A 23,837-nucleotide genomic window follows, 5' to 3' on the forward strand; every position below is an offset into this window, starting at 1 on the left:
TGTCCTTCCCCTAATGTTTGTCCATTCACCCTCTTTGGGGCGGGGGGGGAATCAGTATTCATGCAATTGGGAGCAAAACACTAAGTGCCAGAGAATCAAATTGAGAAAAGGTCTGTGGAACAAATCCAGAGATAATTGGAGTGATGCAATGGCACAATTATTAAATTACTAAAACAGGACTTAAGTGTAACCTCAATTTATGGGAGAGAGCTGATGTAATTAAAGTGGTGGCAGTGTTAGAATCAAATTGCTTTTTTAGAAAAAAAAATTAAAAAGGATTGTACCCAAGGAAGGCCCAGCACAACTACTGGGAAGATTTTTTTTTTTTCTTCTTCTTGCAGTGACAATGAAATTCTGTGCCTTCATCTGGCAAAGTTAAAAAAAAAAAAAAAAAAGGTGAAGCATGAGATTTATGGTACAATTTGCAATTTGCAGGCCATGAAAATAGAGAAAAGATCTCCTGTGTGGCATCCTGGTGCAACCATGTTTGGCCCTCTTTGCTCTAATTTTTGCACCAGCCTGAAGGAGAAGAAACTCCTGTTGATTTGTAGCAGGGAAGCACAGGGTGCAAATGTGGGGTGTGGGTCTGGCACTGCTGCTCTTCTTCACCCTCTCTGTCCTCCTTTCCAGTTTGCAGGCAACAGCAGTGACCTGGAGACCTTGTCCCTGGAGGACCTAGCCGAGCCACCGGCACTGGTGGCTGCTGATGCTCAGGGGGCCACCTCGGCCCTGGGGAGCTGGGCTGCAAGGGGATACATGATGGTGACAGGGAAGTGAGAGTCCTCTGCCAGCAGCCACTGGATGGTGCCACAAGACCAGAAACGGGCAGCAGCTGCTCTGCAGCCTCCTTAGGGCTGCTCCTGGGCTCCAGCTGCCCCTCTTCTTGGGAAGACCCCAGTATTGGGGTTGGGTCCTCCCTGGCCAGCCGCTGTGGATCGCACCAAGGAGGATAAATGCTGTGTGGTATGAAAAGGAGTGATTTCTGCTCTCCCTTCATCGTGCACATGAGCAATAACACAGTGTCTGACAGTGCCATGAGCTTTCGGAGCCACAGCAGCTCTCCCTGGACTTTGCATCCCACAGGCTGGGGCTAACTCTCCATGCCGGACACAGTCTGGCACTTGTGTGCGGCTTTTTTGTTCTTTAAGCCGTTCAGAAAACAGAGTCAGGGAGGGGAGAAAGCAGCTTTCCTTCTCGTTGCGTCTCTCTGCCGGTGCTCCCGAGGGTGATGGAAAAGGTCTCGTTTTCTGCTCTAGGAGGAACCTGTCCTGAATGCACTTGGAGAGAGTAACAAGCCACAGCTGCTGTCTCCTTCCTCCTTTCCTTCTTGAATCAGTGGAAACTCCAATCCAAAGGATGACTTTTTGCACTGCAAACGTGACCACATAAGCCTGACTCTGCTGATAATGCTCATCTGTGTAAATTAAGTTCATTTTCCTAATTCTGTCTGTATTTTGTACATTTGTAGCAGTGCATTTATGATCTTGATTCCTTAAAAGTATGAAATTTTGGAAAATGCAACAGGAAAAACTGGCACTTCTCAATTTCTCTTGTCTTTTCCAACCCACCCCACTAATGGTTCAGACTTCTACCATTCCCTATTTCTAACATTTGCATGTGGGTTTTAATGCTAGGTAGCAGAAAGCCCAACCAGGGCTGAGCAGAATAGGGTGAATTAATTGAATTTCACTGAACAGCAAAAATGCCTTCCAGATAACTGCTGACAAACATGCAGAAAACTCCCCATATCTGGCAAATCCCCATGTCCCCCAGTATGTGCACATTCACGTATGTGCTTATGTCCACCCATAGGGTGTGACTCTGTAGCTGCCTACGTTGAAAAGGATTTTTTCTATTTTAATCATTCAATTTTAAGAACTATACCTGGCTTGTGCTATTCATTGCTTACAGTGCTATTGCCAGATGTGTTACTTCATGCTTAATTTAACAGCTGTTGTTCTTTTTGGTGAGTGTTGATCAAACAAACACTGCTTTTAATAAATTAAATAAAGGAGGGATGTTTTCACCTGTTTCAGAGCACTGGTATTGGTAACTGGGAAAAAGAAATTAGCTTTTTACCTGTAAAAAATTACAGGTGGAGATACCAGTGAGTATTTGCTCCTGTGAGAGGGGTGATAGGAAACCTGTCCTGGTTTGAACACCTCTGCCCTTGTGGCCTGCCATACAGCAGCCCTGGGCTGGGCTCCAGTGCTGGCACAGTCCAAAACCAATGGGGAAATAAATTTCTGCCCAACAGAGCAAACAGGTAGGAAAAGGGTAGAAAGCAGAAACTGTTTCACCTTGACTACGTGGCAACCTCAGTGCCAAGGCAGGTGCCCTGCCCAGTGCTAAAATCTAAATCACACCTGTCCTGCCAGCTGTTGACCAAACCCTGCCAGCCCCAGGTCTGCTGCTCCTGCACGTATTCACCCAAATCACTCTTACATTCATTTTACCAGCAATTTTCATGCCTGAGGTGCTTTTGAGCTGTTGCAGTGAGCTTCATGCACTCAACACCAAGTCCAGCTAGTGCAAGAAAGATGGGAGAATTTCCCCTAAGTTTGGGAAACTCCAAAAATAGCTGACAGCCTTGTGCTAAGAGAAAGGTGACACTCCTACTCTGACAAATATACAAATACACATACAGACAAAGCATTTTTATTTCAGACTGGACATTTTGAACCAGCATGTTCCATGGGAAGTTATTCTCTACGTGCTGCAAGATGCAGCGAGCCACATAGCAGAGGATGAGCAGTGGGCATGGAAGAGCCATGAAGATTCACCTTAGGTTATCACAGGTGATAGGCTCTGTCTGAAGAGAGGAGAGGAGAGGAGAGGAGAGGAGAGGAGAGGAGAGGAGAGGAGAGGAGAGGAGAGGAGAGGAGAGGAGAGGAGAGGAGAGAAGAGAAGAGAAGAGAAGAGAAGAGAAGAGAAGAGAAGAGAAGAGAAGAGAAGAGAAGAGAAGAGAAGAGAAGAGAAGAGAAGAGAAGAGAAGCGACTCCAACAATATCAGCTCCATCAGTGTGTCTTGTCCAGAAAAGAAATTTTACTCAATTTTTTTCCCATTGTTTTATGGACTCCTTCCCCAGAGAAAGCAACTGCTTGTGTACCCCTTTTTAAAGTACTGTCCATTTCCTGATGACACTAAATTGGGCCACATTGCCAGTTACCTGGCACAAGTCTTGTGCCCACTGGCAATGCTGAGCGCTCATGCTGTGCTGCACGATGCTGAACCAGTGGAGAGCAGCAGGGATGCTCCCCGAGCAGGTGGATTACTGCAGCCAGGGGAATGCAAAACAAAGCAAAACAAAGCCAGCAGAAAGCATGCAGTGGAAAAGAAAGTCAGAAGTGCAAGCAGGGACTCTTGCTCACAGCTGAGGTTAAATAGGTAGACAGGTGTCCTGATATTTCCTTCACACAAAGATTTCTTTGTGACCGCATTAAGGAAACAAATTCAGCTTCTCTCGCAGGAGAACAACAATGGAACAAGAGCCGCCTCCAAAATTCATTTCCCTCACCGTGTAAAGATGCAATGCTGCGACACCACGAGACAACGCGACTTTGTTGGCAGCAAAAGCAATAGGGAGGCTGCTGCAGGCAGAGATGACCCGTGCAAACCACAGGCATCCTGCCTGCACGCTGCCAGCATCTCTCAGAGCCTAAGACCACATCCCCTCTCAAACCTTTGAACCTGCTCCTTGGGTGAAATCCTGCCCACCAGCACACGGTGGTTGTGCAACGCTAGCCTGCTGCTTGCTAGCGGGTGGTGAAGCAGGCTCAGTCCATGGGCTAGAGCACACATGTCTGTCCATGCTGCTTAACATCCAGAGGCTTTTCCTGAAAAGCTAAAAAAAACCTGCAGTTTCATTAAATGATGGAAGATGCAACCCTAGCATCATGGCGTGATTTGGAAGAGCAGGTCCTGTCCAGTACTCATGCTTTTTCCTTGGCATGACTTTTGCCATGGTTTTACCTGTCCTCCAGTACAAGCACCCCAATACTCACCCCTCTGCCCTGACCTATGTCCCCCACTCGGGCATGTAACCCCATTCCTTCCATACCCAAATGACTCCCCGTAAATTCCCACAGGTTTTTATTTTCTGCCCCCTAATTTTTCAACCTTGTCTTCAGGTTAGCACAGCATGGAGGGTTTTCCATGGTCTTCACCAATTGCTGAAACCTTGTTTCTCCTACCAGAAGTATCATCTCCTTTGTCTTCGTCCTCTCTGGAGTCTCTGGGAACAGTAAAACATGTTCAGAGCCAGCAACATAAAGAACTAGCCAATTTAATGAAGGAGAAACCATGCAAATCAGGGTTTCCCTCTGAAAAAGGGACCTTTGCACTGCCATGGCAAATTGAAGGGTCTAAGGGAAACCTGATGCTGGTTTTATAAACGGTATCCCAGCTTATGCCTGCACAACCAGCTTGCAGGTACTGTAACAGCCATACCATTTAGGACATCCATGGGGCATAGGCGTGACCCTCTCCGATGGGTACAAAGCAGCACAGCTACACTGAAATTATTGGTCAGGCCCTTGCCAGGAGTTTAATGCCATTGGAGTGTCATGCTCTTTAAAATAACATGTTCTGTGTTTTGTTCAATGACATTTGTCTTCATGAGACTCCAGTTATTGGTAACACTTTTATAAAGCATGAATATGTGTGGGACAATTAGTAGATAATCAAACCACAGCACTAACAATCTCTGAATGCAACGCAACTCTCCCAAATAATACCAAGCTGAAAAAAATAAAGGAAAAAAAAAAATCCTGTCAAATTTATTCAGCTGGAATATCTCACCCAGAGAGCTATTCTCCCATAATATTTGGGGCAAGCACAGTGTCATAAATCTTAGTGCTATTAATCCATAGACTCATTCATCTCTGTTCAGCTATATAAAAGCAATAACCTTGTCACTATAGGAAGGAAGATTGGGCTTTTAATTGCATATAGATTTCAGGAGAGTTCTTATCTCATAGTCCAATTTGTAGCTTCAGATATGGGTCTTTGCCTCCTTTAGTCAAAGTCCATGCAAATCTGCTGTGCTCTCATATACTTAAAAAAGTTGCAGAAGCTCAGGAAAAAATTATATAGGGCTCTGCTGGCAGATAATACACACAGCCTTTTCAGCGTTTGCTTTATTAGACAAGCCTATATTTAATTAGCACCTCTGAAACAGGATATACATTTTTCAGAGGATGATCAAATTTATGGAAACAAAACCATTTCTGAGTGCAGGCACACATGCACACACACATCTCCAGTCACAATTTCCCTGACTCCTCTCCCTTGGCTCTGCAAGTGCTACCCAATGCATCCTTTGCTCTGCAGTTTATTGTCACTAAAGGCAAAATAATCAGCGGGTGGGTGTGTGTGTGTGTCTTCCCTCCCTCGCCAGTAACAATGGCAGGAGGAAACACTGGATTTATTCACGGAGCCAAGAGATCTGCAGTATCTGGGTTCTAGTTATTTCCAGGCTTTACTCAGCCATTGACTTCTAGAGCCACAAACCTCCTTGTTGCTGTGCAATTGGTCAAACCAGCAAGCCCAGTTCAGTGATTTAACTGCTCCTCCCAAACTGCAGCCAGGCATCAAGGCAGGATGGTGAGGGCTTTGCTCTGCATGCTTCGGTATGGCACCGTACCCTCCTGAGTTTCTGCCTGCAGGGTGACTAGCTGAGAACAGGGTGTCGCTCCTTCGAGCAGCTCAGTTGCATATAGTGCTGGGTTCAGAGCCTAAATTCACACCCTTTAAGGAAAAGTGCCACCCAGCAGCACTGGGGACCCAGGCACAGTGTGGGGTGCAGATGCTGTGTTTTGAGTGGGTGGCTCCAGGGTGCTCCCCAGGCAGCATATGGTCTGGGTGTCCCTCCTCCCCATTCAGCTGGTGCTTATCACCACGGGCTGTGGATGTGGCACAGGGTTTTGTGTCCTTTGCATGTGGGCATTTGGACACAGCAGCACTGGGACACAATGAGCTGCCACTAAGACAACATTGGGTCATCCTTGAGGGGCTTTTGGGTCTTGCTTTTTTCTTAAAGGCCAAGAAATAATTAGGGTATCCTCATTTTTTTTAACCAATGGGGCTGCAGAGGAAAGCCTGGAAATGGGAACTTTGTTCTCAGTAAAGACCAAGGCTTTCCCTAAGCAGGTGGTTTCAGCTGCAGGGCTTTCAGGAGACAGATCAGTTCAGCTCAGAAAGGGATATTTGGGTCCATGTCCCAAGACAGGGAAACACCAAGTGCTTTCTGCGGCAGGAACTGCATCTCCGTGGCTGCAGACACTGGTTCTCCCCATGCTGTCATTCCCCTGATACAGGATGCTCACCACTCGCGGTGATGCTCACCACAAGATAAGGTCCATTAGGGCCAGAAAAAGAGGGGAGCAGCCATAATATCAGGTGTTGTTACACAGCAAAGAGGTTCATACATAAATGATTCTCTGCTTCGGAATTTGATTTTTTTCAGTAAAGTTCACTGCATTAAAATTTTTCATACTGCAAGTTTTCAGCCAAGGTAAGGAAATGAAAACCGATGTTGGAAGATTAGAAATCTACTGAGGGCAGGAATTCCTGGATACAGCTCTGTCTCAGCTCTCTGCCGCTCTCCATAATGCTCCTGCCCGCAATCTTGTCATCTACACGCCTGCACACATCAAAGTGAAACTGAGAGATAGCTGGCTCGGTGAGTTTGTCAAGAGTATTTGTGTTGCATAAAAATAAAATGTAACTTTGAAAGGTACTTCCTTGTGATTTTCTGTGTGCACTTTTTTTTTTTTTTCTACTGCAGTTGGGAACTTGTATTTCAGTTTTTTCTGGGTGTTTTTCTGTATTTTTCATTACCCTGTGTACCTTTACCTAACGACCACTTATGTGTTTCCTATCTAAATTAAACATTCCCATGCTTTTCAGCTCCTTCCCAGTGGAGGCTGGCAGGAGTGAGAGCATACCAGCAATTCTTCTGCCCTCCTAAGAACAGTGAAGTATTTAGAAGTGTTTAATTGCTACCTTGAAATTTGGGCAGATGCTGGACTGACCAAAGTGGCCTCAAACCCCAAAAGACTCACTCACTTGCTGAACTGTACTCCTCAGCAAGCCCAGGGTCCCAGCAAGCACCTCTGATTTCATTGCATCTGTGAGTTGGGGTCCCCTGATGCTTATTCAACTACTTTACTGATATTTTGTCTCAGCATATAACTAACTGTATCTTATAAAGGAAAAAAAAAAAGCCTCATCTTTTATTTTTTCCCCTCAACCACACATACTTGTCCATACTGCTCCCAAGAAGCTGTAGAACACGAAGTTGGAGTGAGTTTAGCTGAGCAGGAAAGTCAGTAGCTGCTGTTCGTGACAAAGAGAGAACAAGTGAAAACAGTGATTTTGGTCTTAAAGACTTTTTCTTTTTTAGCATTCATGTAAAAAAAATAACTAACAAAACAAACAAACAAAAAAAAAATCCAGCATGCAAAAAAGAGGCAGAAAAGCTAAGTCTATACTGAGAGATAGGGAAAAATCCATTGTAAAGAATATTGATCTTTTAAAAATAGGACAGTATTTACCTCTGCAAAACTGAATTGTTCTCCTTTAAAAACAGATCATTAAAACAAGTCCTTCGCTAGTACAAAAGGGAGAGTCAGCACTGACATCCAGCAGAGGCAGTGATTTACCCCAGGTGGCAGCAGGGGCCAACGTCCACTCTGAGATGGGACCAAGAGCTTCTGTTGGATGGAAGCTCTTCCCACCTCTCTGCATGGTGGTGATCTCCTCCAACCATCAGCCCCTGGCCCCGCACCCTGCCAGGCTTTCCCTCTTCCTTTCACTGACCTGCCCAAGGTGCAACCTCTCCACATCTCCCAGCCCTGTGCTGGAGATGTGCCTCCATGTGGTGGTGGGGAGTTGGCGGTTATGGAGAGGTGAGGGTTATGGAGAGCTGGTGAATACGGTTTGTGCTCACTGGGAGAACTGATGTTCAGTGAGACAGTCTGCCCCCCCTATTCACACAAGCCACCAGAGATACCAGCTAGACTGGCAGCTTGACATACCAAAGGTCCAGCTCTGGAAAAATGTTCAGCTCTACCTCTAATCCCTCCAGAACATGAAGCCACTGAAGGGAATATCAGCATTTCACCAAAACAGTTTTGCCAGTGAACTCCTGCAGAGGACTTATAATTGTTACAAGCGGGGCTAAAACCTATTGCAGATATCTATCAAAATGGCTACTTTGGAGGGTTTGGACCCCTTTTTTCTCTCTAACTTATCCTTCAGTACCCTTTCCTCTTTCCATAACTTCACTAGGATGTGCTCTGGAGCCAGGTGGGAGGACTTACTAATGGCACACAGCTCTCCCCTCCCACATAAGCTCTTGTGTCTCTTCCTTTGACCCCTTCAAATAAACTTCCTCTCTGATGGATTGGCTAGAAGAGGCAATGTCCCATTAAGGAGTTAATTTTCACATCATCGGGGGAAGAATTAACACAGGAAAGTCCTGATGTCAGTATGGAGTTACACATCTAATGCTCCCTGGGATTTCTGCTCCAAATGTAACTCTAATTAATTCTAAATGAGAAATTCATATGGCTTCATTAAAGATGACATCTGTAGGAACACCAGTCACACACAGAGTTTTTCAGCTATTACAGCAAATATCTAGCATAGGAATAACAATGGATTATACATATTCCCTGGAGAGAACAGAAGAAATAAATACACTTTGGTATCACAGGTTATAGCAAATGTCTAAGTAACATAAATCAGATTAAATATCACAGCAGATCAGCATCGTAGTACAACCAGCAAAGCAAAGGTGTGTCTGAGTAGAAACAGTCACCAGGGAGGAAGATGCCATAACTGTGGGGTTTGTACGCATTGGCCACAGACAAAGGGACAAAACTGAATTTACTTAAAATACACAGCAAAATAATATAGGAGACTACAAGATTATAATTTTTGCTTTTCAACCTGCTCAAAAAAAAAAATTGGGTGGCAAAACCAGAGCAAATACACACTACCATTTCAGCAAAACACCGTTTTTTCTGATGAACAGAGGACACCAAGGTCATGGCATACTGTTCAGCTCTCCAAACTCTGAGAAAGTAGTGGATGACATTTCCTAATTGCATGAAAGCCTGCTCAAAGGGGAGAAGGCAGTGGGGTAGCACCGCTTTTACATCTGGGCTATTATTAAATGGAAATTTTAACCTATTAGAAGAATTAAAAAAGGGTACAAGGCATAATCCTGGTCCTGGATATTAGAGTTTATACGTAAAATATGAGCAAATTGTTCTACTCTGAGAGCATAAAAAGACATTACTTTTGTTATAGACCTCCTCATCGTAGGCATACTAGCAGGCAGTTGAATAAAACCAATGTTCATAACAAGCTAGGATACAACCTCAGAGTAGGGGAAACATTATAGAAAACACAATCCTATTTACAGACTGCTTTGTTTGCATATACTTTTTGCTTCTGAAGTGAAAAATATTTTATAAAAGATAGCGCATCTCAAGCCCAGAAAGTCTACTAGACATAGTCGTATTTTGAAGGGTACGAGCGTCTTCCGTCCTCACTTCGAGCAGCTTCTTCATACCCTGCACCCTTCCTAGCCTTCGTTTCAGGTTCGTACCCCGAACCAACCTTATAAGGCCCCGTTCTGTAGGAGATATTCCGTCCCGACGCATTGTAGGACACTGCTTTGTAACTGAAAGAGACATGAAAGATGGCATCAGCCACTGGAGGCTCTGTGGCTACCAACGTTGCACCTGGTGTTCCTGTTTGCTGTTGGATTTTAGGCAGCTTTGTGCTGTCTCATCACTTGGAGCCACTCAATGAGCTCAGAGCCAACCCTCCATGGACAGGCTGCAAGTCTCTTTTATGTTTTTTCATAAACTTATACTTTCTTTCCCATGAGTAAATCCTTGGTTAAGTGAAGGAGCCACCTACAATAACCAGCTACGTAGGTATACAAAGTCCTGCCTGATGTAAATCATAGCTCAGCTGATACAGTCTACACATGCTGATGATCTGCTATGCAATTTGCAATCAAAGCTGCAATTAATGGGCCTGACTTAGCCAGCACATTGCAAATTTTAGATTTTAAGATTGATCTGTCCTGCCCTCTCTATTTGTTTGCAAGTCATATAGTCAGGGAAGGGAAATGGTCGCTTTTGACCCACAATACAGGGCAAACAGATGTATCATCATGATAACTCTTGCAACAGGGGTATTACACATAGACATGTCCTGTGGTGAGGTGGCTGTATCCTACCCCAACACTCAAGGCTTCATGCAATATGTTCCCATGTCTACCACAGATAGGCTTACCGGGATTCTTCTGGAATCAGCCCTCTGCAAGCAAGACACATCATGATGCCTCCTACGAGGGCCAGGCCACCTGCTACCCAGCCAACGAAGAGGGCTGACCCAAAGGTGTACCTACAAAACAGAGAGACGTGGCTGGTTAGCGCTGTGACAGTGGTCCCAGTCTGCTTCTTCTGAAACTCACTGAACATTGTCATTCTCTCTCTGTCCCTGCAGAAGTTCCCATGGGCACTATCCCACCTGCAGGCTCATCGTCAATGGGCTCTCTACCTCCTTCCTGAGCTGCGTGAACAGAGACATTCCAGCAAATATGCTTGGACAAATTATCTCCAGTGCAGATAAGAAAGACTCAATAAATCTTCCAAGTCCTGGGATCATACTAGTATGCACCCAGAGTTTGCCTTTCCTTCAGCTACAGCACACCCTGGCCCTGAGGGACATCTGCACTGCGGAGCACCCCAAGCCAGATGATCACCTACCTGTTCTGGACATTCTGCATTCCCTGGTACATGTTGGCCGTGGACATCCAGAAGTTTGTGACCAGCATGTTGGCAAACACAGACACTCCAGTGATGGCACACAGACCTGAGATCAGACAGAAGGGTGGATGAGACCCACATAGTAACTATGGACTCCAGATTTTCTGAGCACCCCAAGTCTTATTTATCCTCACTACACCCACCAAGACCTCTGAGTCTTTCCTGAAACCCAATTATTCACAGCACTGGGGAGGGACTGAGCAATCAGTGGTGCTTCTGCCTCAGGTCCCCGTGTAGCTGTCACTATCGTGGTACTTCAGTGTCACAGTCTTTATCTCTTCTGTCCTGAAAGCAGCCCTTATTTTAGGAAGAAACACAACCCCCAGGTCACAGAGGTGTGACCAAGGGCCAGGTCCACCATGGCACATTGTACCCAACTCCTCAACTAAGGACCTTGTTTTGAAATGGGTGAAATCAACCAAAGGATGTCCCATCCCAAAAGCCAGCCATATCATCATTTAAGACACCTTTTCTGTGGGAATGTATGGTGGACTTTTCTAATATCCTCATTGGCCAAATTCTCAACCCATTGACTCAGATCAATAAAATGATGGATTTTAAATGCAAAATTAAAGCTGTGTTGCAGGAGGTGGTTTCCTTTGTCCAGCTTGTACTTATTGTACATCTTTAAGTTGCATTGTATGTCTCATATCCCAGCAAAAGTAAGTGTTGTTCAACTGTAAAGATTTTAAAAACGGACATTCTCCTTCCCTTCACTAGGATATGGATTCGATTTGATTACTCATCTGCAATAAAGTGTGGGAAAACCTGTAAGTGATGTTCTTAAGTATTTGCAATTTCGAGGTATCTAGGCAACATTAGGTATTCCTCCAGCCTCCCTGATAATCGAAGGTATTAAAAAATTACAAGCTAAGCTACAACAATCCTGAGAGTCTTCATAAAATTATTATGTATAAAGCCTGAGACTCTGCATAAAACTTTTATGTATAAATAAAGGATATAGTAGTACATAACAACAATATACATCTAACAAATTAAGAGATTTAATTTCTTTTTTTGTCTGTGGGCTGTTTTTTCAGCCTTCCATGTTCCATCCCATACAAAATTCTGGTCTTCTTTTACTAAGCAAAGGTAGAAACCACTTTTCCCCAGAAGCGCAGGCTAGAAGACAAATGCCAATAACTTCATGCAAGCAGCAATGCTTTCGGTTGCTCCAGAGCATCTGCTACCTAAGACCAGAAGAGTGTGAAGACTTGCCCAGTCCTCAATTCGAGGCAACTGCAATACCTTGCACATGAAAGACATGACACCACCCACTTACCAGCAACAATAAACATGATGCCAGAGGTCAGAGTCATGTTGGCTTTTGCAGAATCCTCCATGTTGCCTATACGGATGCACTTCAGAGCAAAAATGCACACAAAGAGGCCAAGGATGCCCAGGACGATACCCACGATCATGAGGGCCCTCACAGCCTGGAACATGGCTGGAAAACAAATTGACAAGAGCCACTCTACACGACTGAAATGAGGTTTGTCAGAGCCTGGGAGGTTTTTAAATATTGTTTCTGTCCAAAATAAAAATATTAAAGAAGAAAACTCTGAACATATTTTGCAATTTATTTGCTGAAAGCAAAGACTATGCCTTGGAAAATGTCACCAGATCTGCTCTCAGTGGTTTTTTATGGGACACCTCAGGAAATGTGGCTGTTTTTTTCAACTTCCAAAAGTTTGATGGTTTCAGCATAATTTTTGTGTATGTTCATTGGCACTACTAATGATTTATTCAGCTGAAATTGAGCTGGTGTACAGCTGGGATAAGCATGAGTTGTTTCATAACTGAAATGATTGAGAAAGCTTTTTTTTCTCCCCAAGCAGCAATGAAAGCAGACAGCTCCACCCAGCTATCCATGGTATTTCCAGCTACTGTTTGTCTCAAAGTGAAGTTCTGTATGTTCCTGCTTTACAGTAAAACGCATGGCACAGGAAAAGAGGAAAATCGCCTTGACAAACATTACACACACACCAAGGGAGAGCAGCAAAGCTTCGACAATGACCTCCCGCAGCGTATCCTTTCCGTGGTTATTTGTAGTATCAGTCCTGTATACATCTGTCCACATTCATTAATACAACACACAAATACCCTATCCCTGAATTTGTTTAGCAGCGTGCTGTCAAGGTGGGAATGCTTGGTTGGAGGCAGTTTGTGGTGCTGGTGGGTCATGCCTGTGGGAGCTGAGTGGTGCTGTCAATCAGATGAAGGTAGCAAAAACCCTCCGGACTCTTCTTGGCCAGAGTAGATAAGTAGGGGAAAAGGCAAATGGAAACTTACACCTTTTAAAATGGAGAAGTGAAGGGAAAAGGTCATGCATTTGAATACCAAGATGATTTTCTAATAAAGTGGCACATACTCCATCTCACCTGCAATTCAGTGCTAGCCGCAGACACTTCTCCTCCCCGCCTGTGCATGCGTCCCTGGCAGAGACAGGAAGGCGGCAGGGCTGGCAGAACACTGGGAGGGGGTGGTCAAAAGTATTTCAAGGGCTGTTGTGATTTGGCTGGGATGATATGCAGCCTCTTCTTGCCCTCCCATGAGCTCTTGCAGCCCTGGGTTTGGCTTTGATGCTCCCCACACATGACTGTCCATCTTCAGGGAAGATGACATGGGCTTGTGACCAACTGAGAGGGACAGGCAACATATCCTGCAGCCCCAGGGACTCCACTCAGCCTGCCTGTCACCCTTTTTGCTGGGCTGGCCAGGATGACCATTGCGCCCAAGCATGGCCCGACAGGAGCAGAAGGCCCTGGTGCAGGAGAGCAAGGAGTAGACCCTGCTGGTCTTGCACAGGGAGAGAGAAGGGAAATGTTTCTAAACCCTCCCCAGGAGGGCAAGGGTGGGTGCTGGGGTGCCTGTGTGGGTCTCCTTGCTTGTGGGGTACGACAAACCTGAGCAGAACTGCATTAGCACCATGATGCACAAGGAAGCCAGTGGTCTGCCATCCCACAGGCTGGGAATACACCACTTTCTCCCATCTGGCTGTCCCACTGGGGCTGCTGCTCTTATGACTCAATTTTCCCTTATCAGCTGATAACAAGTGCTAAAGAGCCTGGGATTTTCAATCTCCCATTCATCAGCCCCCAGGTGTGAGCTCATTAGTTATTATTCATCAGAGAACAAGAAGATGTCGGATACGCCTTATCAGCCCTCAAAGGTTGTTCGCACTGCACCTGATGCAAAGCAGAAAGCTGCAAAGAGAGGAAAATCATAATACTCATTTGTCTTTACAGTCACTTAAGTTTCTTGCAGCTGTTTTTTTTTCAGGGCAGGCAGAAGAGGCTGATACTCCAAAGCAGCATAAGACACTACAGATCATGATGGAAGGTCCTTGTCCCCAAGACAGTCTTTCATTCCTGGGATGCTTCCTGCAGACCTTATGGTTCCTAGGTGCCATCACTGTGGTGATCTCAATCCTTCAAGAAGGGACCCTAAGCTAAGACCTCACAGGGATATTGTGGGTTCCCAGGAGAGATGTTCGCAGGGTCTTGGGTGCCCATGGAAGGGCACAAGAGGCAGGCCAAGCCAAGCAGCTCCTGGAACGTTGCACTTCTGCTGGAGCACTGAAGTCCATGTGTGGTGAATCTCCATTGAAAAGGAGCAATCTGCAGCTATTGGAAAGGGTAGAGAGAGGAACACAGCAGGGCACAAAATGCAAATGAAGAGAAAAATGCAAAACAGCCATCAGCAGTGATTTCTCTCTCCATGAGGCTGACTTATGCACCATCTCCACAAAGGGACAGAAAGGAGAAGAAAGTGCTCCCAGGTCTGCTGTGGCATGAAGGCCTCTTGGCTCATGGGACTGAAAGTGAGACCTGTTTGGAAAGAGAGCACTGCAGTTTCAAGTGAATTTTGGCATCCATCAAAAGTCCTCTGAATAGGAGGTGAATGACCTCCCCTAGAAGGAAGGAGTGGAAGGGCTTAGACAAACAAAATAGGAGACTAAGGAAAAAAAATTATATCAGGAGCACTAGGTAGCAAACAGCCCTATAATTAAAGTCAAGCACAGAAACTACCTGCTGTTTTGCATACACACTTTGCATGAGGTAGGATAACTTTGCTTCCTACCTGCACACATATGGTTGCTCATTTTTCACACCTGATTTCCATATGAAAGGATGGTGTGCACAGAAAATAGTAAAAACGCAAGCATATTCACCAAAATAAATGTCAGTGATCTGAAAGCAGTTTGCATCACTGTGTTTTTCAGACATAAGTGAAACTGGAGAGTTGCCTTTTTCCCCAGCGTTGCTGTGAGTAGTGAGAGGTGAGTGAAGAAAAACAACTTAAAGTCATCTAAACTAACATCACCTGCATTTCTGTTAGTAATACAAAATACAAAGCTGGAAATCTAACTTTATGACTCTAGTTATGATTAATGGAATATAGAAAGTTTAGGGAAAAAAATAAGGTTTTTAAGTTAACTAAATTCAAGCAGGGGCATTCCTTTATGTTTTAAGGTACTCATCAACTAAACGGACACATAAAGAGAACAAAACTGACAGAATATCTCTAAGACACAACAGGGAATGCCTGTGACTGCTTTGCACATTTACTTATTGCTATATTACCTAAAAATAACATAAAAAGTAAAATCTTGATTATGATAAATTAGCATCAAAATGATGGTTACCATTGCCTCATTGATCTTTTAAAACACAGTCACCTACACACAGCATTATAAGGATATGTATATATATAGATCAACATTGGTATATATAGTTTAATAAATGTATTTTTTTATTCTTTAAAACAAATGATCCCATAGGATAAGTGACTCCAAACATCAGTTTTGCTCTTCCAAATGAAAAAGAAGTCACCTAGCAATCCTGAAGGTGAAACACAGAAACACATTTATTCCATCACACCCCTTGGGACAGTCATGGGCTTTTCTCAAAAAGCAGACACCGCAGCCAACACACTGGTCTTCAGCAAAGCGCTCCCTCCTACTTCACAGTAGGGAAGCAAGGTTGGCATCCCTGACGATACAGGGCTGAGAGCCCACATCATGCTCTCATCTACACCAGTCAATAGATACAAAAGGCCTATGTACAGTAGTGCTTGCTTGTACCTATTTGCAATTGTGTAAAGTGAAGAACACTCTCAGGGCCGTATTTATTGCTAGCTGGCAGGGCACAGGCACGACAGGTCACAGGGAGGCATGGCGAGCCAGGCTGGCTGCTCCCCTCCCATGGGTCCAGCTAGCTCAGGGGCACTGGGATACTCTCGCATTTTCCCACCCTTGTGGGGTGGGAAAAACAGCTCTTTTTGTAAAGTAAGCAAGCAAACAAGAAAGTAATACCCCTCTGTAACCACTAAAACTGCCCAGGTAACATGAAGTGACTGAGCGCCCCTTTCCCTTTCTCACCCTTCCTACATGCGCTGCTCCCAGGCAGATTTCTTCAGTACCAGTTTTCTCTTTGGAAAAAAAAATATTATTTCAATTGTTTTCTGTAGAAACCATTATTCCGATAACAATGCAAAATTACATGCAACTGTTTTCCTTATGTTTTGATTCAAAGGGACAGAATATCTCTGGGTTTAAACATACTCACTCTCCTCGCATCAATAGAGCTGTGCTGATTCGTGCCAGCAACAGGGCTGAACCCATGACACTCATCCAGAGATCACCTACACATGCTCCAAGTTGTAACCTTCACTGAGTATTACTTTGGTAACAAATATGCACATATTTTTATGCTCATCCACTGAGTAAACTGGAAATTTTATTCCACGCAAAGTGCTTTAAGATATCTGCTCCTGCTTTGGATGAAAATTGTGCAGAGCTACAAGAGAGCTCCTGGGTTAAACCCGATTCATCTTTTGCCCCTACCTGGCAGCCCGAGAATGGTGAAATACGGCCGGCACTCTGTAAAGCCAGAGCTCTGCCGCACGCAGCTCCTCCACAGTCCCTGATACTGGAAGACAGCTGTGACCGGGTTGTCATACAAGTCCTGCGTGCTCCACATATCCATGGCAGTGGACACGATGCACCCCGCAACACCCAATGATGAAACGATGAACCCCATCACCTGGCAGATGGTCGTGGACATGGTGTCTCCCCCAGAGAGAGGAGGTAAGACAGCCCTGATGAAGCCACAGACCTAATGGGAGCACAGAATTCCTCTTGACTGAGCGACCAGAAATGCAGCAGCTCTTATCAGATGCTTTCCATTGAGCGGTGTGTTTGCTCAAAGTGTTTTTGCAAGATAGTCCAGTTTCACTCTCGCTGGGTAGGTTTGTGCTGGCAGGGCCAGAGATATGAGCTTTTGTCCTTTAGAAGTGCTTGTCCTTCCCCAGCTAAGCAGCTGTGCTCCGTCGAGTGTTGGGCAACCCACTTGGAACACACGCCGTCCTCCCATTGAAACCCTTTGCTGTCCATTGGGCTTCTCCTGCGTGCTTGGCAAGGTGCAAAGGTGCTGAGAGGGGCAGAGGGAAGGACCACATTCCCAGATGAACTCAGCACCTGGCCCAGGTCACTGCCTCCTGGCCCCTCTGCTTATGCAAAGGGGGAGAAGGTCTGCCATTAGGCCAAGGTAGGGACATCTCTACACCTGGCCACCCATGGAGGTGTTCGCACAAGAGGCACAGTAATAGATAGGGATGCCAACAGTGAGCTCTGCAGGAGGATGTAGGGCCACTGGCTCAACCTAGGGAACAAACAGGGATGTGGCTGCTCCTTGCAGCCACTTCAAACATCACTGAGGTTGCCTCGGATGCTGACCATGGTACAACCCAGGGCACTGAGCCAAGAGCCCCAAACTGATTGAGCAAAGCTCCTGCAACCCTGTTCTCCTCCTGCCCGCATCCCCATCATCTGTCTCGTGGCCCCACTGAAACCTGTGTGGGGAGAAGAAGAGGGAGGGCACAGGGACCATTTGGAAACTGCCTTTTTACAGGTGCTTCTCTATATTGGCTGGGGGGATGGTCCTGGAAAAAGGGGCGGGGGGTATAAAAATCAGGAAAGTAATTATCTCTTTGCACAGTGGAGAAGTGCTGGGCTCAGGGGAGCAGTATAAATTCGCCGTGCCACTCTGCCAACGGAGTACAGCGAGTTACAAGGACCTTCCAGACTTTACTCTCATCCATTCTCATCTAATACCCTGCTCTGACTGATTTACTTCAAATTCCCGCTTTAACCAGTCCTGATACTGCTCTGTGCCACAGGCACCGTCAACACCATTGCCTGGTTGTGAAGCCATGTAAAAGCCACCAGGAAGAGAGGAGAGGCTGATTTCTGTGGATGGACGAGTTTCAGTGAGGTTATTACATGTTGGCTATTGCTTCTGCCTTCTGGAGAATGACCACCCAGGACACCCCTTTTGCTTTTGTGGCTGTGCAGTGAGCTGGTGGGCAGCAGACAGAAATACTTTTGCACTGGACTCTGCTGTAGCAGTCAGAGCACAATTCATATGTCTAGTGGCCACAAATCACAGCCACCAAAGCCCTCCTGGGTCAGGCACAAGATGTCTTTTGTTCAAGCAATTTTATTCAAATTTAGTAATTTCCACTGACTTTGGCAAGTTTATATCAGAGGAAGGGCTACCTCCAACTTATGTAAAGGTTAGAAGTTGCCAGCAAAAATAATTGCATGAACAAAAAACAGAGAAGTGAGCCCTCAAGAACCAGAAGTGGTAAGAGCTGCTCCCTCAGTGAGGGAGAGGGCATGCTGACTAACATTCCTCATCTTGGATAATGCTTTGTGATAAATCAGGGCTGGAGATAACCTAGAAGCTGAGAGGACAACAAAGGCTGCGGAGGACCTAGAAGCCGGGAGGACAATAAGTGCTAAAACAAGTAATGTGGCCTGCTCTCCATCCCATCCTTCACTGCCCATGGCCAGAATTGTGTCCCAATACAGAAAAGCTGGTTGCACCCAAGCACCGATGCTCCTCAGCAGCTCTCCAGGACTCCTCTCCTTCTTCATGCCCCAGAACTTGCTGCCTTCTTGCCATCTAGTGGTAAGAGACCACATGACTTTTTCCAGGCTAGACCACTTCAAACCATGTCCCAGGGACAGATATTCCTCTGGGACATAACCCCTGTTCCCAAGGGTGGTGCCACCCTGCATCATTAGTGTGCAACAGCTTGCAGGGATGCACAGAAAAATGGACCCATGGACTGGTCACAGCTAAAAATAACCCCTGGGGAGGAAAAAGAAAAGGTGTGGGGGAGAATACAAAGGGCGAACGTATTTTGTTCCAGATTCTTTTTCCAGAAACTTCTACAACTTTTTAAATTACTGTTTTTTCTGCTAAATTGGACATCTGGGTGATTGCATGAACACCAGTGGAGGTGGCCCTCCCATGCACCATGCCTGTGTATTTGCTTTGCTGGGAGGGGAGTCACCACTCCTTCCTCTAACCCTTTCTGCTGGTTTCAGCAGTGTGCAGCTGGAGCAGCTCTTCAAGCCAATAGGGACCTTCTTTTCTCCTCCACTCCCCTCCACCATTTCACACCCCCAAGACGCATTGCTCCCCTCAACACACCTATTGGAAAGAGGGCTATCCCCAGGATTGCCCCTAATTGTGCCCTGAGGCGGGGTCTGCCACCCAGGCAGTGCTGCCTTGCTAACCATTCCTTGGGGATATAGTTTCCTCCTGCTGATGGGAGATGCTGCTTCTCATCGTCCCTCTTACTCAGGGTCATCGAAAGCCCAGAGCAATGGCGGAGCAACCAAAAAATATCATCAATAGTCTCCAGGTATGCAAGAAAGCCCCGGTGAACCAGTCTGTCTTTGATTTTGAGGGCCAGATTGAATCATGTCTCTGAAGAGGATAAACGAGTACAGGGTTCCATATTCCCCCCTGAAATCTCATGCATGCTCTCCGCAAAAATGGAGCTGAGAAAGCAGCTTCAGTAACGAGGGTCATGCTGCAGTCTTTAGCTAAAGAGGCAAACAAACACCCAACCATGCTCAACACTCCAGATGTTGTTGTCTTTGAAGGATTATTGTGTTTTAGGAGGGTTTCTATTTGCTCATCCCTAAGAATATTGCCCAAGGTGCTATCCAGCCATCCCAGCATTAACTGCTTGCCATTTCTCATGCTCTGATTAGCATCACACTTGTAAACACTGGGAACTCAAAGCTCCCACAAATACCTTCCTCGGTGATTAGCTGAAGCAAAGTTCTGGAGAAAAAACACAAACTTGTTTCCATCCCAACCATTCTCCTAGCCCATTTTGTCTTCCTTTCTAAAATGTTCTTATTTTAAGCTTATTTTTAGTGGGCGTTTCTGAGGAAAAACTATGTTTCCCTTTGCAAAAGCCTCATCACCCCATTTTCCCAGCATCCAGCCCAATAACAGAAAACCACCTGGGAGTTTTATCTGAACTGTTGGCTCAGAGCACAACCTGAAAAGTGGTTGGGTGATAGGATAGCTGTGGAGCATGTCTAAGCATCTTTACCACAACATGATGCTCATCTCCAGCCACCCCGGGAGATGTGTACAGCCAGGAGTGGTTGAAGGATGGGGATCTCTCTTCAAGCACATGTCTGTTGCTAAGTCTCCAGCAAGGTGGTTGAATGCTTGGGCCAGAGGCCTTGCCATGCCATGTGGTAATGCCAAGCAGTATCTAAGGAAGGGACATGGTGGGGACACAGCTCTTGCAAAGGCCAAGCTTCCTCACCAAGGAGCAGAGAACAGGGCTCCCACTCTGAGTATTGGGATATCTCCAGCAGTTTACCCAAACTAGGAAGAGGAAGGGTACTTTGTGACTGCTCCCCTCTGCAACCTTTATTTCAGCTCATACTTGCTTTATCTACCCAGGTGTTGCCTCTATATTATCTCAAAACCGTTCACTGGGCCCATTGCAACTCCTGAATGTTATCACTGCCTCTCCCATAAAAATCACCTACAGCTCATGTTTACTTTAAAATTTGCAAATGTGTCTCACACCCTGCCAGTCAATTCCAGCTTGTTCAGACTGAAACAAAGCAAACCCACACTTCTCTTTCTGTCCCTCCATTGCTGTGATGACCACAGCCTCCAGGAGCGTGTGGTCCACCGGTCCATAGCATGAGAAGGGCTGACAGGCCTTTCTGAAACTCAAAGGGGGATCATGGAAGGCCTCCGTCCCAGCTCAGACTCACTCTACCCCATTGATCTTCAGGTGGTCCAGAGGGGCCTTCGAGGTCCCTCAGCAGAGCTGGGGTGCATGAAGCTGTGTCCTTCCCTACATGCCTATGAGCTGTAGCCCAACCCCACATCTCCACCGCCTCTTGCCATTTCCCTTGCCTTGCTTCTCTTCTGGCCCTCAACTCAGATCTTTTAGGATTATTTTTCATGTCTCTCATCCTTTCATGGTGTAAAGGCACGAGACAGTAGCAAGGATGTGATACATGTATCTAGCTTCCTGACATCCCCTGCTGGGCTCTCTGCCACCTCTCCCCACCCTGAGTGTTGCTGGGGAACAGGGTGACCAAGACCTCTCTAAGGGTCTCACATTAGCTCTTTCCCCATCCTCACACCTCCTTCAGCTCCTGCTGTGAGCGCAAACCCACCGCAGCCTCACACAGGCCCTTGGTGGGCTATATCAAGTCTCTAGCCCACCTGGGCCACCTAAAACCTTCTGTGCATGAAACTTGGTCTCAAAAGACTTTAAGCAGGTTACAGCAGTTGCCTGCAGACATTTCAAAATCTGGAGCTGAACTGACTGGGTTAAAGGATTTTAAGTAGCAAGCAGAGCTTGGAAGAGACTTTGCCGTGGCCATCACGAGTGGAAGATCGTGACACAGCAATTAGCAGTCCCCATCCTTACAACCTTCAGGCATGAAACAGTTCCAGGGAGCAGAGATGCTGTTTCCTTGGCCAGTGGGCTGCCCTGTCTCTAAAATCCCCAGAGCAAGGGTTTTACTAGGGTTATGCCACAAAATGTGTGTTGGTTGCATGAAATAAAAGAAAACCTTGTCAGAGCATCGATATACAAGAAAAAAAATCCAGAGACACCAGCATTAAGACTTCCCAGACATGAATTCTCCTCAGGGAACCTCTATGCATCTCTGCTACCCTGCACCAGCAAAACTGAGAGCAGTTGTTTTATGCAAAAGTCTGGACAGTCATGATTACACTCCCATAAGCTATTTTTTACTCTGACCCCTCTAGCAACACATGGCCTTTTACTAGTTGGAGAATTTTAACAGGGTGCTCTCAGAATTTCAAAGTTTGCTGTTAGAAAAGCAAAAATATTCTTATTTTTCAAGTCAACAGCCTTTTGTTCCACAGCAGAGAGATGCCTCAGCCTTTCTGAAAGAGTCAAAAGGGGTTTTGACTTGCAAACAAAATGTCCTTTCAAAAATGGCTGAACTGGTCTAGCTGAAGAGGTCTGGAAAAAAGAAACCAAGACAGACAACAGGAAAATTACTGCCTGTGTTATTGTAGTTTAGCAAACTTGTAAGCAACTGAAAAATGCTCCTTTTAGCAGAAAGTACCTTGTGACTTCTGCACTAGGTGAAACTGCCGGCCTCGTCAGAGCTCAGCTATTGCCATTTGCCTATTATTTGTGTGTTCAAATTCAGATTGTGTCCTCCAGACAATCACAGTAAGGTCTGCCAACACACCAAAGCAAGCAGCTAATAATAAGAGAAAGTAAAATCACAACAAACAAGCTTAGCTCTCAAGTGACAGTTTTCACCAGAGACTGACTGTTTATAACTGAGCAACGAGGGTGAGAGCCATAAACTACCTGTGTTATTTCTCATTTTCATCTATTATCTTGATTTTTCCTCAATTTATTTGAAATTAAAATTCCCAACTAAATTGAAGATAGATTATGGGCAAGACAAGTTTAATCTTTGCTATGGGAGCACGGGATTGAGAAAAAAAAATCCTCAGAAACCAAAACTTCATTGATGTACTCAGGTCACCTCGCTGCTTTGCTAGAGTCCTATTATTTTTATTCACTCCGGCACTATTGTTCCCAATATAAATTGCCATTGTCAGAATAATAAATAGGGGTTTATAATGGAAATGCTGACAAACCATTAACTATGGTGTGGTTAGCACGGAGGGTTTAATGGAGATCAAGGTGCAGCATGGTTAAAATAAACACTGGGATGATCTGCTTAAATAATATCTTAGCAAATTAATAATTTGATTTTTAGCATCGTTTTTCTCCCCTTTTGGTTGGGATACAGCTGCCCTTTGCAGGCAGCGGGTGAGAAGAAATGCCTGTAGGAGCAGATAAATTCAGGAGACTGAGCCAATCTATAAAGCACAGCAGTGGGGCGCTTGTTTTTGCACCAGCTTCTCCAGAGACTGGAAGTGTCAGACAATATATAACAGGAGGGAAAAGAGGGGGGAGAGCAAGAGAGTGCCTTCAGAAGAGCAAGCCCTGTTCATTAAAAAGGAAGGAAAAAAAATCCACCTCACTTTATAGGGCAATGCTGATAGCACCAGTCACAGAAATCATCTCATCAGGACAAAAGCACATAAATATTCATATATCTACACACCAGTGGGGAAGGCACCAACTCTCCAACACCACCAAGGATGAGGATAGCAATTTTGGGGGGTTCAGGGTCCCACCTACCTTTATTTTTAAAGGTTGTGCTTTATTCTTTGGACTTTTTTTTAATTCCTTTTTGTAGGTGACTGCAATAAGCCCAGCAAACGCACATGGTAATTCCACTCTAAGACGACCAGTTCATTAGAAACTCTGACATTTTGGATAGGATGCTCGTTTCTGTCCACAACTGGGAATGAGCCGCAGAGGTTGTTGGATGTAGCTGAGGAGGGACAGACTGATCTCCTGCAGCTCATCCACTAAATGAAGGAAATCAATCCCCCCAACACTGCTGTGTATTTCCATTTTAGTGAATTAATACCCACCCTACAGACACCAGTCTGGAGGCATGGGAATTGCAAAAGACACTTTAGCTTTTCACTGTAATGCTGAGTTTAGCAATGGAGGTATTTTGAAGGAACAACAACAAAAAAAAATCCCAAATCTCAAGTATTTTGGTTTCT

At 45.4% G+C, this 23,837-nt stretch overlaps 1 protein-coding gene across 1 annotated transcript; it reads right to left on the reverse strand.

Annotated features, from left to right (window-relative positions):
* Window positions 1-9,517: 9,517 nt before the first annotated feature.
* On the reverse strand, window positions 9,518-16,922 carry CLDN18 (claudin 18; the record flags this gene model as incomplete). The annotated part of the gene is made up of 5 exons (XM_082319566.1): window positions 9,518-9,695; window positions 10,319-10,429; window positions 10,795-10,900; window positions 12,137-12,301; window positions 16,703-16,922. The coding sequence occupies 5 exons, from the start codon at window positions 16,920-16,922 to the stop codon at window positions 9,518-9,520; spliced, it is 780 nt and encodes a 259-aa protein (XP_082175692.1).
* Between the last annotated feature and the right edge of the window lie 6,915 nt (window positions 16,923-23,837).

Source organism: Platalea leucorodia, assembly GCF_965183815.1.
Source record: "Platalea leucorodia genome assembly, chromosome: 8".
Classification (NCBI taxonomy): domain Eukaryota; kingdom Metazoa; phylum Chordata; class Aves; order Pelecaniformes; family Threskiornithidae; genus Platalea; species Platalea leucorodia.